Source organism: Maylandia zebra, linkage group LG16 (assembly GCF_041146795.1).
Source record: "Maylandia zebra isolate NMK-2024a linkage group LG16, Mzebra_GT3a, whole genome shotgun sequence".
NCBI classification, from domain to species: domain Eukaryota; kingdom Metazoa; phylum Chordata; class Actinopteri; order Cichliformes; family Cichlidae; genus Maylandia; species Maylandia zebra.
Window position 1 is genome coordinate 24,539,181 of NC_135182.1, and position 16,426 is coordinate 24,555,606.

At 37.6% G+C, this 16,426-nt stretch overlaps 1 protein-coding gene across 3 annotated transcripts in view; it reads left to right on the forward strand.

The window, feature by feature from the left end:
- The window catches only part of erbb4b (erb-b2 receptor tyrosine kinase 4b), a 343,553-nt gene extending 328,910 nt beyond the window's left edge, over positions 1–14,643 (forward strand). For all 3 annotated transcript variants that reach the window (XM_076875129.1, XM_076875130.1, XM_004555522.4), the window contains exons 22-28: positions 1,586–1,661; positions 3,212–3,358; positions 5,057–5,154; positions 5,962–6,132; positions 11,213–11,462; positions 12,247–12,351; positions 12,584–14,643. In XM_076875129.1, coding sequence (XP_076731244.1) covers positions 1,586–1,661; positions 3,212–3,358; positions 5,057–5,154; positions 5,962–6,132; positions 11,213–11,462; positions 12,247–12,351; positions 12,584–13,254 — 1,518 coding nt within the window. In that variant the 3' untranslated portion in view covers positions 13,255–14,643. The remainder of the gene's footprint in view (positions 1–1,585; positions 1,662–3,211; positions 3,359–5,056; positions 5,155–5,961; positions 6,133–11,212; positions 11,463–12,246; positions 12,352–12,583) is intronic.
- The last annotated feature ends 1,783 nt before the right edge of the window (positions 14,644–16,426 follow it).

Below are 16,426 nucleotides of genomic sequence, written 5' to 3' on the forward strand. Positions count from 1 at the left end.
AACAATGAGTTTTTAAATCGTAGAAGACTGTTTCGCAAGCAAAACAAGCCATCAATGCCACCGCTGAACATGTTCACCTTGGAAGTGCAGTGTACGAAATTATAGCCTCAAAAAACATAAATTAATAACTATGTTTTCATAGCTGAATGGGCTGAAGTTATCAGAGCTTGTGATTGTGAATAAGGTCGATCTAACATTAGCAACATTTGAATGTATGAAGTTGAAGACTTGTGTTGTTTATATGGGCTATTTTTTTTTCTTTGGTCTGAAGTCTCCACTGTTTGTTTGTTCCTCTCCTTTGCTCTTTGTTTCACATTTTCCTTGTGTCTTTTGTGCTCTTCATCTGCTCCCCTATATGTGTCACACACAGAGCAGAGTAAAGCAGGCACACTCTTAGCGGAGGAGAGGAGAGGCAGGTGAAGTGAAGATAATGTTACTTGAGATGGTGACAGCTAGGAAGGAGAGTCATTTTAAAAGGGATCCGAAACTTTGCTTTGTTTTGGTTTTTTTAAGCTCAAATAGCTACTATGTAGTGAGTTTTTGAGGTGCTGATTGCCTGATATCTTCAAAAAGACCCAGATCAGGCATTTAAGCTAAACTAATCTGCTGCTGGCTTCTGCTCTGTATAGACTGACTGTCTCTTCTCTTCTGACTGTCAGGAAAGTGAACGAGAATAATGCAAAAGCTTTCATTTAAAAATCTCAATTTCATTTGCATTTGAACCAGAAACGTGCCAAAAACGTCTGCTTTATAATTCTTTCCTTAACATTTAAATGAAAAATGCAGTTTGAATGTTGGAGTGTGTACAGGCTGCAGTAACCATCATGTTAGTGCTTTTTGTTACTTTTGCAATTGGTCCGGTATGATCACTTGAACTTGTAATAAGGGCCCATCTACCTCAGTTATTTGTTGAATAAAGTGTTGGTTTAGGAGATACAATATTAATAAATAACCATTTTGAACCTTACGGCTGACATTTTGTAAAAGACAGCGATACACATTAACATTAATGAGGGTTTCATATTCTACAAGAAGAACTTAGCCCATCACAAAGGACAGTTTCACTGGAGTGAAATGGTATTCTGCTCTACTGGACCGTGTTATTTACCTTTGGGGATTTCAAAACCCTGTAAACATAGTAAACAAATATATCCTTGAGGCTGTACTTACACTGAGTTCTGACCTCTTCTAATCTTTGTTTATCCTTTGCCGCTTTTGTATTTTGTTTTCAAAACCTCTTTACTCAAGAAAGTCTTTTTCATCCCTCTCTCTTCGTCTCTTTCCAGTGTCTCCAACACGGTTTATATCAGTGACGATCACTGTAGTATTTTCCCCTCAGCTGAGTGAAAGACAAATTCTGATCTTCCATAGCCCCTCCTCTCAGTTTCCATCGCTGTAATAAATAGAATTTCATATCTAATTATAGTGTTAAGCTGCATATCACCAGTGTTGTTGATGTATCTTTGCCAAAATGGTCCATTATCACTGTCAACACCCAACTAGCTGATATTTAGTATAAAAACACATGGAAAATTAGAGTTTTCCTTAAGTATAAGGGTACTAACATCTCTGCTTTTATTAACAGATGCCCATCAAATGGATGGCCCTTGAGTGTATTCATTACAGGAAGTTTACTCATCAGAGTGACGTTTGGAGTTATGGTAAGTGTCCTTTGAATATAACAATGACAGTTTTCTATATAATTTTATTGATAACAAAGGCACTGGTTGACCTTCATCCAATGAAATGTAAATAGAAAAGCTGAAATTAAAAAAAATGGCCACAATTTTAATAAAGCACAGATTCTTATCACCTGTTTTGCAAAAAGTTTTATTGTTTCTTACTACTTTATTGTCATGTTGCCATCAATATACTAGAAACAACAATGTCAGTTGCTAGGCAGCATATGGCAGCATAATGTATCAGATGTGTAATTCAACTTTTGTAGATATAAATTACATGTTACGGTCCCGAAATTAAGCAATAGAATATTTTAGTATGGTGCTTTAGGTACATAAATACTGCAAATGGTTATTTTAGCCAGTGGTGGGTGATTGTTAGGTAACATGATGCCATCGTAATATCAGATGTCACTAAGAGCATTCGAGGCCCTTTAAAGTGTACCTGTGTGCCTAGTTTAGTTGCTCAACCGCTGACAGTCTAGCAGGAATTTGCAGACAAAGGAAAAAATAAAATAAGACTTGTGTGTGTGACAAGAAATAAAGAGGGGAATAGAAAAAGGGTGCATGAGGTAGAATGTGTTCAAGGCCATCTTCATATTCTTGGTTTTATTCATTATTTACAGACAGTTACATCAAAATACATGTAGTGGGAGAAAACTATTGAAGGTACAAGGCTGTGAGGGAGAGGACAGAAGGACCATGAGAGGAAAGAGGGTGAGATCATGCTCCTGCTGAGAGCTTGGCTCCGACTCTTCCCTGTCCATTTAAAACGCTAAGAGCAGCCAAGAGACGGTGAATAGACAGTGGATGGACACTTTACTTTGAACTCATATACATGTAGTGTAATGTGAAGTAAATTGTGATTAATAAAATCCTGAACATTATTTTTAACTCATCTTTTTAGTTTCACAAGAATCAAGAACCATTTGAATGGTTGATTTTTTCCTTGGTGGCTAATTAGAACAGACCAGACCTGGCTGATTGGTGGGTTTTGCAATCTGTAAAAAATTGCGGCGAATAAGGGAATAATTTGGGGACACTTGAGTGTAGTTTGCACAAGGAAGCATAAAACTGTTATTGGTCACATCATGAGTCTTTGCACAAGGTGTTGCTTTTATCCAAGCCTTGTCATTTCTGCATACCTGTCTGACAAAGATCTTACCCATAGCTTACAATGCGACACTGTAGCAAGGTGGTTAAAAGCAGAGTCACGCCTATGTTTTCCTGTCATTTATTTATGTAATTTGCTTGAGACTGAGACTTATTGGTAAAACAACATTTACTGTTTTCTTAAGACATCTCTTTTTCAAATGTCTGTTTCATTAAATGAAAAAGATTTCAAAGTGCACTTGTGCTTCCTTACTCTAAAAGAAAAGGAACATTTATTTTTGTTTTCCTATTTCCACTTACTTAGTGAATTTGGGCTTTCAACTTTCTACTTGTTCTTGTTTTTGTAATTATCTTTTTGTCTCTCCTTACTTAATCTGTCTGCCTCTGTGCTCATATATCACTACTCCTACATCTTTCAGGTGTAACCATTTGGGAGCTGATGACCTTTGGAGGGAAGCCATATGATGGGATTTCTACAAGAGATATCCCAGATCTGTTAGAGAAGGGAGAGCGTCTTCCTCAACCACCCATCTGCACCATTGATGTTTACATGGTCATGGTCAAATGTAAGTAAAATCTCAAAGTAACCAGAAGAACAGAAACTCTCTTTAATAAACTAAAATCAAATGCAACAAATCAAATAAATCAGAATTAATAATTACTGCTTCTACCATGTTAAACTGAGAGCGATGAGGAAACATGCTAGCTAGTTTTGAATAGAAAACATGTTCAGAAAACATTTGGTAATCGGTAGATTGCGGTTCTACAGTTTAGCCCACCTGTTTTCTTTTAATTGATCATACTTGTATACAATTTTAGAGGACTGCTAAGCATGAACAGGTTGGCCTTAGTGGTCAGCCACTGCTGTTATACTGTCAGGCACTGGGGTCACAGGTGGCACTATACCCTCTGGCCACTGCTGACAGGACAAAGACTGGGTGCCAGCACCACTTCAGCCTTCTCTACTGCTCTCCAAGGTTCAGCCTCTGGCCGTTTCTGTCACCTTGGCTTTTACGGTCACCCTCAACCTGCGCCAATCTGGCAAGTGGACACAGACACGGCAGGGAGAGGTTACTATCACCTGCCTCTTATCTGACTTCTTTCTGCAACACTGCACATGCTGAAAAGGCTCATGTGCTCAGTGTACTTCTGAAGCTTTAACTAATTTCACTATCCTCTGCTTTACTGGCAATAATAATAGACGCTATGCACCAAGACAAAAGATAATCAATTTTACATTTGAAATGGCTTGTGTATGTATTTATGTATTCACATCTAAAGCCACATTTAACCATCCTTTACCTAGTCAGCCTGTACTCAAGGCCAGACCACATGATTGCTTTGGCATTATATCATCATGTTCACATGGAAACTGGCAGAAGAGCACATAGCTCCATATGGCCATTATAGCGATGAAACAGTATTTATATTTGAATAAAGAAGAGAACTTAATTTAAACTCATGTAATTAATCATTATGAAACAATGCATTCTGGAAAATGGTTTAAAAATGAAATCTTCAAAAATCTTAAGAAGTAGGGGAATATGGCCTGTTTTCATGTCATGTGATTGATGTCAAGCTTTCACAGGTTAGCTACAGTTTTTTGTTACCCAGACCTTCCCACCACAGTTGGCCCAGGGATAATCCACCACATCTGCCCCATCAATACACGAGCAAACACACCAGACTCCACTATCACCACCACTTAATAGCATAATGGTGTAATACAGAGCTGCTTTGAGTGCAATTGAAACCACCATCATGATAGATTTAACCTACCATATCGACCAGTCAGGAAATAAGTTCAAGTTCAGAATAATTTCAATTTATCACTTTACGTATAAATACCCGTTCACAATGAATTATTCACTTTGTAGAGATAGCTGCATGTCAAAAAATAATGCTTGAAAGATGATATCAAAGTCTAATTATTGTGCATTATTATGTAGCCTTTAATCCAAAGCCTCAGTCTATGGAGGCATTACCCTTGACACCAAAGTAGGAAGACCACTCAACTGCACTGCCAAATCTCCACTGACACCTTCTCAACACATTGTTCCTAATAGTTAAATGGGGTAACAGTAAATTTACACAGGAACAAAAAACAGGATCCTGATGGGGATAGATGAAGCCTCAAATTGAATGTTGACTGGGAAAGTTATACACATCAATAAGATGTATAGATGGCATCTCCACCCCACACACACGTTATTTTTATTTGGAACATCGTATTGTTAAATATATAATAAAGAAATGCCTTTCAGGCTGGATGATTGATGCAGACAGTCGACCCAAGTTCAAGGAGCTGGCTGCCGAGTTCACTCGAATGGCTCGAGATCCCCAAAGATATCTGGTCATCCAGGTAGGTAAATTGATGGTATCGGAATATGTATGTTATCTTTATAGTGTGTCTTCGGTTACTGTGTCAGTTTTTCATATAGAGAGTTTTTCTGTTTCCCATTTCTTTGTAAAAGAAAAAAAACATGGATTTTGCTTATGTTGTGTTAAAATAAGTGCTCATTCAAAAAAGGTTTCTCTAAGTAACACAAGTAAAACAGTCATGAAACAAATCTGACATTATCACACTTGTTATTCTGATATTTTCAAATTAACTTCAGTAAAATATAAGCTGCAGAGGCTATAAAAGTGTTAAAAATAATAGCTAATGTGTTATCAGAATAACAAGCTGGACCTCACTCCAAACACTCTCCGTCTGATAATATATCTATTAATGTCTACTTCCACCCCATACACATTTGTTGTGGTTTCTGTGCCCCACCCTCCCTTTCTTGTTTCTCTGCATATCAGCCTTTCTCAAAAGTATCAGATGGATCTGCCAATGACAAGGCCCCAAACCACAGTCTGACTTAACTTGTTGCTTTATCGTCAATAAATGTTTTTCTCCCTCCCCTCACTTCCAACTGGTGACAGCAGATGGCCGCCCCTCCCTGAGTTTGGTTCTACCGGAGGTTTCTTCCTGTTAAAAGGGAGTTTTTCAATCCCACTGTTGCTAATAGTGGGTTTTTGTTTTTTGTTTTTTTGGATTGTTGGGATTTTCTCAGTTTTATTGTAGACTTTGTATCTTACAATATAAAATGCACTGAGGCCATTGTTGTGATTTAGCATTATATAAATAAAACTGAATTGAACTGAATCAAACTTTACTCAGGGTGATGATCGCATGAAGCTCCCCAGCCCCAGTGACAGCAAGTTCTTCCAGAGCCTCTTGGATGAGGAGGAACTAGATGACCTGATGGATGCTGAGGAGTACTTGGTGCCCCACTCCTTCAACATCCCCCCACTGGCATACACTCCCCGCACAAGGATGGACTCCAACAAGGTATTTTATTTCAAGCGCCCTAATACAATGTTCAATATGTGGAAGAAATACTGAAGATACACTTACATTGTGTTATTAAGGTGGATCATTATGCAATGTGACTGCACAATGTGTTTTGCGGTAGAAATAGATTGTTTAAACTTGGAGGAATTTTTAAAAATAGCTTAGACTTAACAGCATGTTTTCATCTTAGCATGTCAAATACTGCTATTCTGGCAGATGCCACTGGCATCTGTGCTGTGACAAGAGAGATTAAGTCCACATTTGGAGGCTAGAAGGGTGGTGGTGGTGAAGTAAATCACAAGTTTGCCAGCCAACAACTCACGGTTTGTCTCCTGTTTCAGACTTTGTTCTGCGTTGATTTCACTTAATAATTAGTTTTAGGTTTTGTAGTGGCCCTGGCAGAACCACAATGGTGCAATAGGCTTAAGAAAAGGCTATGGATTATGGTGTAGGTTCACACCCCTTCACAATATCAAGCGTGCATAAAATGTTCAACTAATTTTCTTCTGTGTATACCCAGCTGGCAGTGGTGATAAGAGCAAATAGAGTTCTTAAATGACTTGCTCTTGTCTATGTAAAATATCTAAATAGAGCTTTAAAAAGATGACAGATCTGGTTAGCCAGCTGGTTGAACATGTGATTGCATTAGCCCTTCTAATGTAGTCATTGTCAAGCTGGATGGGCTATTGATTTTAACTGTTTTTGATGTACTCACTCAACAATTAATTTGTTCTTGTTGCTCTGTTTTTATCAGAATTTTAAGCTAGAAGTAACAGTGGTAATAGGAGGTGCCAACTGCCATTAGTCATAATGGTTTTCTACATTCTAGACATCTAACCCAATATTTTAGTGTAGTTTTCAGTTCACTGTACTGTTGTTGATGTCCACAGATTTTCCTACAAAAATATTTAGCTGGAATATTTTTAAATAACTTATTAACATTGTACACAAGATTAAATCTATTAAATGATAAACTGTAAAGTCATAAAGTTCGAAACCTCTTGCAATAACCTAGGTAAGCCAGTTTGTGTTTTCCAAGTGAATCCCTTCATTAACACTGTAAGGAAGACTGGTGGCCCAACCCTTTTTCATTATTTTTGTTATTACTTCTTTAATGAACTTAAGTTTTAATTTGTGTGTTTTTCTTTTACTTTTTTCATTAAATTTGTTTCTTATCTTTTAATTTGACATGGTCTCTGGATTACCATCTCTTATTACCAGTTCTTTCTAAGCATAGTAGCAGTGTGGCTGGTTGAAAGATGAAAAATGGGACAATATAGCAAAAGTACTCAAATCATTTAGATGCATTCTAAAGTGATATGGGAATGGTTTTCTCAGTGCAATGCAGGACTATTCTGTTCAAGCACAAAAGACTGAGGCCTTAAAACTGCACTCACACAGCTTTCTCGCGTTCACTCCCATCTGTCTCTTGCTGTCCAATTCTCTTTCTGTTTTCCTTCGTCTTTCTCCTTTGTGAAACTGTTGTAATTGCCTTCTTCTGAATTGGAGTTTACAGCTAGATCTTCTCAGTTCTTGGACTGTTCAAATGTTCATAGTCTCTCTTTGGACTTAAATCTATCACAGCACCAGTCACACAGCCAGAATTCAAACATTTTCTATTCCAAAATCCCCCTGTGTTTATGTCAGAATAAAAATACCCACTGAATGCCAATGAGAGATATGTCTCAAACCTGTTTTAGTGCATTTCAGAGAGTGAATGATTATGTATTTGCCTGATCTGTATATATATTTACAATCCCCCTGCTGTTCCCTACTATTGCCTATACTTTTCTTCCACTACTGGGCCTTTCTTTTTAGTTTAAATTATTATGAAGTTATTTGCATTCAATTTCAAATAGGTTGATTATTGTAATGAGCTTGATTATTAAAACACTTACTTATACAGCCATATTTCACTCTATTATTGTGACTCATAACTGGAAGAAATTTGTTCTGCACTCACTTAAACAGACATTGCCACCATACTCCGAAATGTCATTATGAAAATGCATGCTAAGATTAAAAACTATTTGGTTTAAAGCGATGAAGATGTTTAGCCTAGCCAAAAGCTTGTGCTTTGATAAAAAGGTGAACGGGGCACTTTACTTGACTCTTCAAGTAATAGTTAATATTTTACTTCACACTGGATTAAGTCTCTGTTCATCTTCAGGGTACAAAGTAATACAGCTGTGCATGTGTTTGAATATGATTTAAAGAAACTCCACAGTTTTATATTTGTGTTAAGGTTAGTGATTGATTTTGTTTTTTATTTTTTGATGAGTGATAGGTATAAATGAGGATTGAAAGAGGGAAATTTAGTAGATATACCTGCAGTTACACTGTAATGAGAAAACAGCATGAGCTCTAAGGCCTCAACTAATTGCTTCTGGCTTATAATGTAGAGCACTAGATGAGAAACTGGGGAAGACTCCACATGTAATATATCAGGAAAAAAGAACGATGCTGTTGCATACAGAAAATGAGAATGCCCCTCAATTCTGCCCTTTGAAGTTCCTGAGATTTCAAGCAAAGGTTTGGACAAAATATAGCAGTAGGCACAGTTTTGTTTAAAGCTCCTATTTGCTAATAATTGCATTACTCCGATCTCTAAGTTAACAAAAAAAAAGGAAACAAAAAAGATTTACATGACTGTGCGACAAGAGTCAGATGTCATCAGTAACTGGGCACTCAGTAAAAACTTTATTGGAATAACTTAGTAAGCTTGTAAAGAAGTATGCTCATTTCCTGCTTTAGATTTGTATTTGTGGACTTCACTAAATTATTTTCCATAGTTCAAAATAATTTTCTGCTACAATGTACTTTGATAAAACTCCTCAATTCACCATCTGTCTGAAAAAAGGAATCTAAGCTTCTCCCGCTTTAAGGACACTGATCTTTTAAGGCAGATTTCTACTGATTTGGGTATGGTAAACAAACGGTTCACTGGGTGAGATGTGTGCCTGTGATGAGCGTATTATGGATCTCTCCATCAGTATGTACCTGTCTCTGTGTGACACCATATAGACCCAAAAGAAAAAAGAAATTGTTGGAAACTGGGCATTTAGAGTATGAAGCCATTTGTATCTTAGATACAAACCCAATTCTGAAAAAGTTGGGACACTTTATAAAATCTAAATGAAAAAAGTTGCAATAATTTACTAATCTCATAAACCATATTTCATTTACAGAAGGATAAAGAAAAGGCAAATGTTTAAACTGAGACTTTTTGCTATTTTATGAAAAGTATTAATAACATCTCAAAAACGTTTAGATGAGGGAATAAAAAGCTGGAAAAGTGAGCAATATTAAAAAGAAACAGTTGGAGGACCATTTTGCAATGAATTAAATTAACTGACTACAGGTCAATAACATGATTATGTATAAATAGAATATCTCAGGGAGGCAGAGTTTCTTAGAAGTAAAGGTGGACACAGGTTCATCAATCTGGGGGGAAAAAGTGCATCTAAAAATTGTGGAACAATTTCATAATAATGTTCTTGAAGGAACAATGTTAAAGACGGTGAATTATTCTTCATCTACAGTATATAAGATCATTAAAAGGATAAAAAGGATCTTGAGAAATCTCTTGGATGTGGACATGTGCACATGGGACAAGAATGAAAATCGATATTGGATCATGCTCGTGATCTTTGTGCCCTTAATGCACTGCAAATTAAAAATAGGTCAGACTCATAGAAATCCATCCATGGCTCAGAAACACTTTCACGACTGTGTACACAGTTTGCTGTGCTATTCAGAAATGCAGGTAAAAGCTCTATCATGCAAAGAAGCCATATCAAAGCTTTTTTTAAGGTGGACTGAAACAAGGCAGAACGCAAATCAATATTTGAAATTCTTTTGGAAAACACGGAACCCACATCCTTTGGACAAAGGGAACAGCTTGTATGCATGCAGTTCTGTATGTAGTTCAGAGCTTTCACCAACTAAAAACATTTGGCGTGTGGTGAATCAAAAAATACAAACACAAAGAAGACCTAGGACTGTTGAACAGCTGTAGTATATATATATGAGAGAGATAAAAAGAATGGGACAGCATGCCTCCCCCAAAAGTTCAGCAACTTATATTTTCTGTTCCCAGAAATTTACAGCGAGGGGATCCTGTAAACATCGCCGTGTACTTACTTTTCTTAAAATGATACGTTTTCCCAGTTTAAATATTTGATGCAGGTTTGGTTCTGAATAAAGTATATGTTCATGAGATATGCAGATCATTGCATTCTGTTTTAATTTACATTTTACACAGCATCCCAAATTTTTCAAAATGTTTATTAATCATATGCTGACCTCATTATCTGGTAATTTAGCCATGTTTCATCCACTATTATAACAATTTTTTAGTATTAAATAAGGTAAATAGCCAGAGGTCCACTTTAAGGGAAATAAATTCCATATACTGTTGCCGTAAGATCACAGACGACTCAGCATTAACCTGAGGATAAGTTAATAAAAAATTTTAAAAAAATAAAACTTGCTGAAAATATGGGGGAGAAAAGATAAACCGAGTAAAGCACTTGCTGAGGTTCATAAAAGCCCTTTTTTGTCATTAGTGTAGACACAAATGCACACAGCATGACATTTCTGATATGGCTACTTAAAGACTTGCTGCATGGAGCCTTTTAATTAAAATCCTTTTAATTGTACTTGGCAGTCATGCTGCCATATCATTGTTTGGCACTGCTGTTTGTCTCCCCTGCCTGTCACATTTTAATATTGCAGATGGACAATAGTACAAAGTACTTCAATTGTCACTTTTACAATAGTCTTTGTCTTACTTTTTTTGTTGTACTTTTTATATTGTTTTTTTTTTTGCTTTTGTACTTGTACCACACCAGAAAATCTAACTAGTTTGTAGACAAAAGATTGGAATAGAAACAGTTTCCCCTTGAAGGTAATGAACTTAAAGTTCATTGACTTCGACATTAGATTTTAGATTTTAAACACAATTTGCCATTAATCTCTCATCGTATATCTGTCTTAGTAAACTGATTTTCTTTGAATTCAGTCTCACATTCCTACTATCCTAACTGAACCCTTTCTCTCATTTACTTCTACACAGAACCAATTTGGCTGTCAGGATCCCAGTTTCAGCATGGAGGATATGCTGGCTGCCGTGCCGAGAGTGATCTCTGGTCCCCCTGTTACTGGAAGCTGCCTCGCTCCACAGGAACTTGCCTCAGGAGGAAAAATAGTTGGTGGATTTGGCCGTGGTAGCCAGGATGACCCCCGCTGTAATGGCACTCTGAGAAAACAGGCATCCCCAAGGTCAAGCACCCTTGAGGCTGGCTCAACTCTCACCACAGTGCAAGGTAAAGTAGAATGACATTCAAAAGCAGCGGTCATGGGATTAAATTCAATTGAGGGATTCTGAAAAATACTTTGGGTTGCTCATACCAGTAAATTGAAAACAAATATCAAGCATAGAGTCATTATGTTTTGTGTTTTTGTAAACATTACCAAACTCTACATGAATAAACTGAAACTTAATGACATATCCTAAGAATTCTTTGGTACAGTTTATTTATTTTAAAATCTGGTTTGATTATAATATGTAAAGAGAGGATTCGCGAAACAAAATCAGCCCTCATTTTATTTTCAGTCACTGAGCCTGAATGTACCACAAGGTGACGCCATAGCCAGTGACACAGTGACAAAAATGTCATGTCACAGTAGACAAGATAGGTGAGATCGGAACAGAGAAAATGTCCTGAATTATTTGTTGACATTGTGACTCAAGTTATTCTTTTCTACGTTTTCCCTTTATGCTTGCTGCCAATATTTGTTTGGGTAGGTAAAGTGAGTTTAACAATGCAAGCGTGTCTATAATGTCACTTCATTGGAGAAGTAAGAAGTGAAAGAGAAGAGTGTAACATATTGGTAATGGCTGCGTTCGAGCACTAATCGGAATCCATGTACTGTACGGTCAGCCCATGAAAAATAAAGATGTCATCCCTAAATCACCCAAATTAAAGTTACTTGGCTACAGTTATAGCTCTGCCTCGTAGTTTATTAGAAAATATATATGGATCTTGACATAAGGTTTTCATAGTAGCATACTTTAAAACTCTCTCTTGCTTCCTTTCCTCTTGCAAGGCGGAGGTGAGGACAGTAATGGACAGCGTTACAGCGCCGATCCCACTGGTCTTTTATCAGAGCGAGGAGCAAAAGGCAATGCCATGAGAGACAAGAGCAATTCAGGTTACTCTGACAGTTTTGAATGTCTTCATCAAATTTCTAAATGTTTGGAAAAAATGAGCTAAATGACATAGTTTGTGTTGTGATACAGTACTTATCTAAAATAATATATTAAATGTGTACCCAGTTCTTTTAAGGGTTTGAAAGCATCTGATATGTACACTATAACTTAGAACATTCAATAACAGAACTGTAGAGACCTTAGCTAATGCTAATATCCCCTTTTTGTTTCCAGATTATCTCATCCCTGTAGAGGAAAACCCCTTTGTTACACGGCGTAGGAATGGAGATGCCCACACAGTGATTGATGGAGCTAGCTGCCACACTCTGCATTTGGCTGGAGCCACTGCTGCCCCCAAAAGTCAATCCACTCATGGTGATGATGAGTATGTCAACGAGCCACTGTACCTGAATACCCTCCTCAACACTGGGGCCAAGAATGGATTGGCTGGCACAGTCTCCATCTCTGGCTCCGGATCCTCTGTTGCACAATCAGTACTGCAGACAGTCAACCCACCAACATCAAGCCACACCATCTCCTCCACTGGATATGTGGTACCCCCTGGCCACCTCCCCCACCCATCGTATCCATCACACACCCTGCATTCGGGGCATTCAGGACACGCTCTGCACTCAGGCATCACCAGCGGCACCATTATGTTTGATAAGAAAGGCAAGAAAGCCACTTTTGACAATCCTGAATACTGGCAGCACAGTCTCCCTCCCAAGTCCTCACTGCACAATCCTGAGTACCTGCAGGACTGCAGCACACGCTTCTTCTACCGCCAGAATGGACGCATTCGCCCTGCTGTGGCTGAAAACCAGGAATACTTGTCAGAGGCTGCTATGAAAACAGGCAATGTATTGCCACCCCCTCCATACAGACAGAGGAACACTGTGGTGTAGTGACCCACCTGTAGCACATTAGCGATGAATAGAGGGGTATGGGTGGGGATGAATGGACAGTAAACAGTCCTCACGTTTCCATGCTGTTCTTCTCAAACTGGGTTCTTCTTTCACCTTTCCTTAACACTTCTCTTTGTCATGTCTGCTAATCTTGTATTCTCACTCACTGGTTTTGCATTTTCTATGACAAAACTATAACAACATTCACTAACGGCCTCTTTTGTTACTTTGTCCTTGGCCCCTAAAGCAAACACAGACATCTCTTTGTGGTGTATTCTGTCCTGGAAAAGAAAAAGTCCAGTTTTTTTAGAATCAAAATTGCACATAAATAATATTAACACAATCAAAGATGAAAAGAGGAGGAAAAAATAAACTGTGGTTAGCCCCAGCACGGTTATTTCCATGACCTTACATGTCTTTCTTTATACACCCTTAAATCATTGTTCACTGTCCCTTTGGCACATTTTCCATCCAGCTAGATGCACACATTGTACTATTCACACAACTGCTATTGCTTGGGTGCAGTCAATCAAATGTCCATGCACATAGAGTTGTGTCATGACTTACCAGCAAACCTGCAGTCATGCTGAAAACCCCAGATGTGGCCTGCATGCCTGCCGTCATGCTGCTTTGACTTTTACGTTTCACTGCACCAGTAATGAAATTCAGACATTTATCACACACATATTTCAAATCATACCTGAAACACGTTAACATGCCTGTAGGCTTGATACACCTACAATAACCACACATTATTTCATACATGCACACTGACAGATAAGTCTGCCGCCACTTGAAATATGTTCTGAAGGAGAAACAACATTAGACCTTGTACTTGAAAAAGATAATGTCGATAATGGCAGCCAGAGTTACAGCACTAAAACGGGCCAACAGGACGGTACATACCGCCACAGCTGTGATATCACCTAGTACCTGATTGAGCAGCATTTGACACATTGTTGCCACGGCAAGTTTGGATTAGAAGGTTGACTGCTCACAAGATGACCCTTTAAATTCCACTGTAATTTTCCATGCTGTTCCTCATCTTTACCAATCTAGTCCGAGTAGCGAACAAACCGCACAGTTCAATGTTACCTTCATGAGCTCATGTGACTGACTAAAACATTGGTAACTGCAGTAGAAGAGATTTTATTTCAGTGGAACCGGTGCTTAAGAATGGACAAATCTTTTAAGAGGTACAACAACATGTTTCTGGAGAAACACAAACTGAGGGGGAAAGACGGTATTTTAAAATCTTTATCAGAGTATAGCGGGGGTATTTTTTTGTTTGTCTGTCTTTGTTTGTTAATCCATCAGGGACCTGTTTATTTCCTCAACTTGTCTGATAATGTACTGTATTTGATCAATAAAGGGATGGGGTGAACAGCACAGTAATGCAGCCACGAAAGAACGTTGTGGAGATGACAGAAAAAGGAAAACTCTCCATGGCTGGAAATAAGCCAATTACATGTCATCGCCAGACAGACACAAGCAACAAAAAAGGAAAAGAACACCTATAGGAGTTTTTTTTTTTTTACCACTCTGTGTTAATACTGTTGTATGTAATAAAAAGAGAAAACTAAGAAAGTCACTATCTGCCCTTACTCTTAGGTGTAAGATAGCTAAAGCAAGGGTCAGCTACATTATTACCCTGTAACAAGTTTAAAAAAAAAAGGGACATTTTCTGTCTTGGTGTTTGACATTGTAAGTTATCACTAAATCTACTGATGGCTAGCTTGCTGTACTCATACAGTACTGCCAGATGCCACATTAAATTATGATGGAGAGTGCTAGCATCTGTCGTCAAATGACTTTGAAGCCTAATTTAGGTCGGGGCTGATAATTTATTAGCACTTAACACTCTGGCACAGCCAAATTGCGTTGGTGTTATTCTCACTATAAGCAACAATTCGTGCAATTTTCTCCATCACACTCCAACTTTCATTTACAGTGAGATAACACCTGAGTTTTTTGGGTTATTTTGCTTTTTTTTTTTTTTTGCATTTAACTAACAAAGAAGCATTCTGTAAAGAATATCACTTTGGGCTGACAGTGACACCAACACCAAGGGGAAAGAAGCTATAAACACAAACATGGTAGCAATATTTAATTTGAAGGATTCTTCATCGCTTTTGATTGTTTATTTATTACATTCAAGAGATTAAAGGGATATTCTAGTGCTTAGATTTTGTACTTCTAATGTTTTGGGATTAAAGTGATTAATAAGAGGAGGTGTAAAAAGAATCACCATCAAATATCTTCAATTTTAGTTTTGAGTAAGGGTCACAAATGTCAGCTACATCACCAGTGACGCAACTCTAGCCTGCTTCATAAAACACTTCTTATATTCCTTCTTCCTAAATGTGTATTTCCTGCCAAACATTTTTGTTTAAGGCATCAGTGATGAGATCACCAGAGATATTTTTCTCAGCTTTTTTTTTCAGATGCAGAGTGGTAAGCAGTAAGTAGCTTGAGTGTCATAAATAAAACTTGTGGCCTAGCCTTTAAACTCTGAAAGATATGATTAGCTTGACTTAATTTCAATAACATTTACAATATCACAGCATATATATGTGTGGTATTATAGAGGGCCGAAGCTGCCTAACCCCTGTGCATGTATCAGTGCTGAAAGAATACACAAGCACAGTTACACAACGTTGTGCCTCAATATTACAGATTCAGATGAGCGGTGCCGATGATTTTCTGTTCAAAACGCAGATGTTGCCCTGGCACAGCATTTCTCCACCTCTCAGGTTTTATGGAAATAATAATCATCCAGTAGAGTTCCAGCTGAGGCACAAATTTTTAAATCAAAAAGGGACATCAGGCCTATTGAAATGTAATCATAATGGAAGACAGATTAGTCCCACAATACCACAATAAGAGCACTCATAATAAATGCATCTCAACAGAAATGTGAATTTTATAGTGAATTTTATCATGTTAAGTATCACTTTGGCCTTTGTTCTGTTAGAAATCTGATCTACTGTCTTACACTTCTGAAATCATCAAGTATTCTGATTTACTATCATTTGAATATACTCTTATGTATACATTATTTGTCCTAATTTATGGAGCAAAATGGCCCCCTCTATATTTTTTACAGATTAATGTCAGTTATGTAAGTCAATTTTTACCATTACCCGTAAAAAAGCAGTAGTGCTTGTGGACT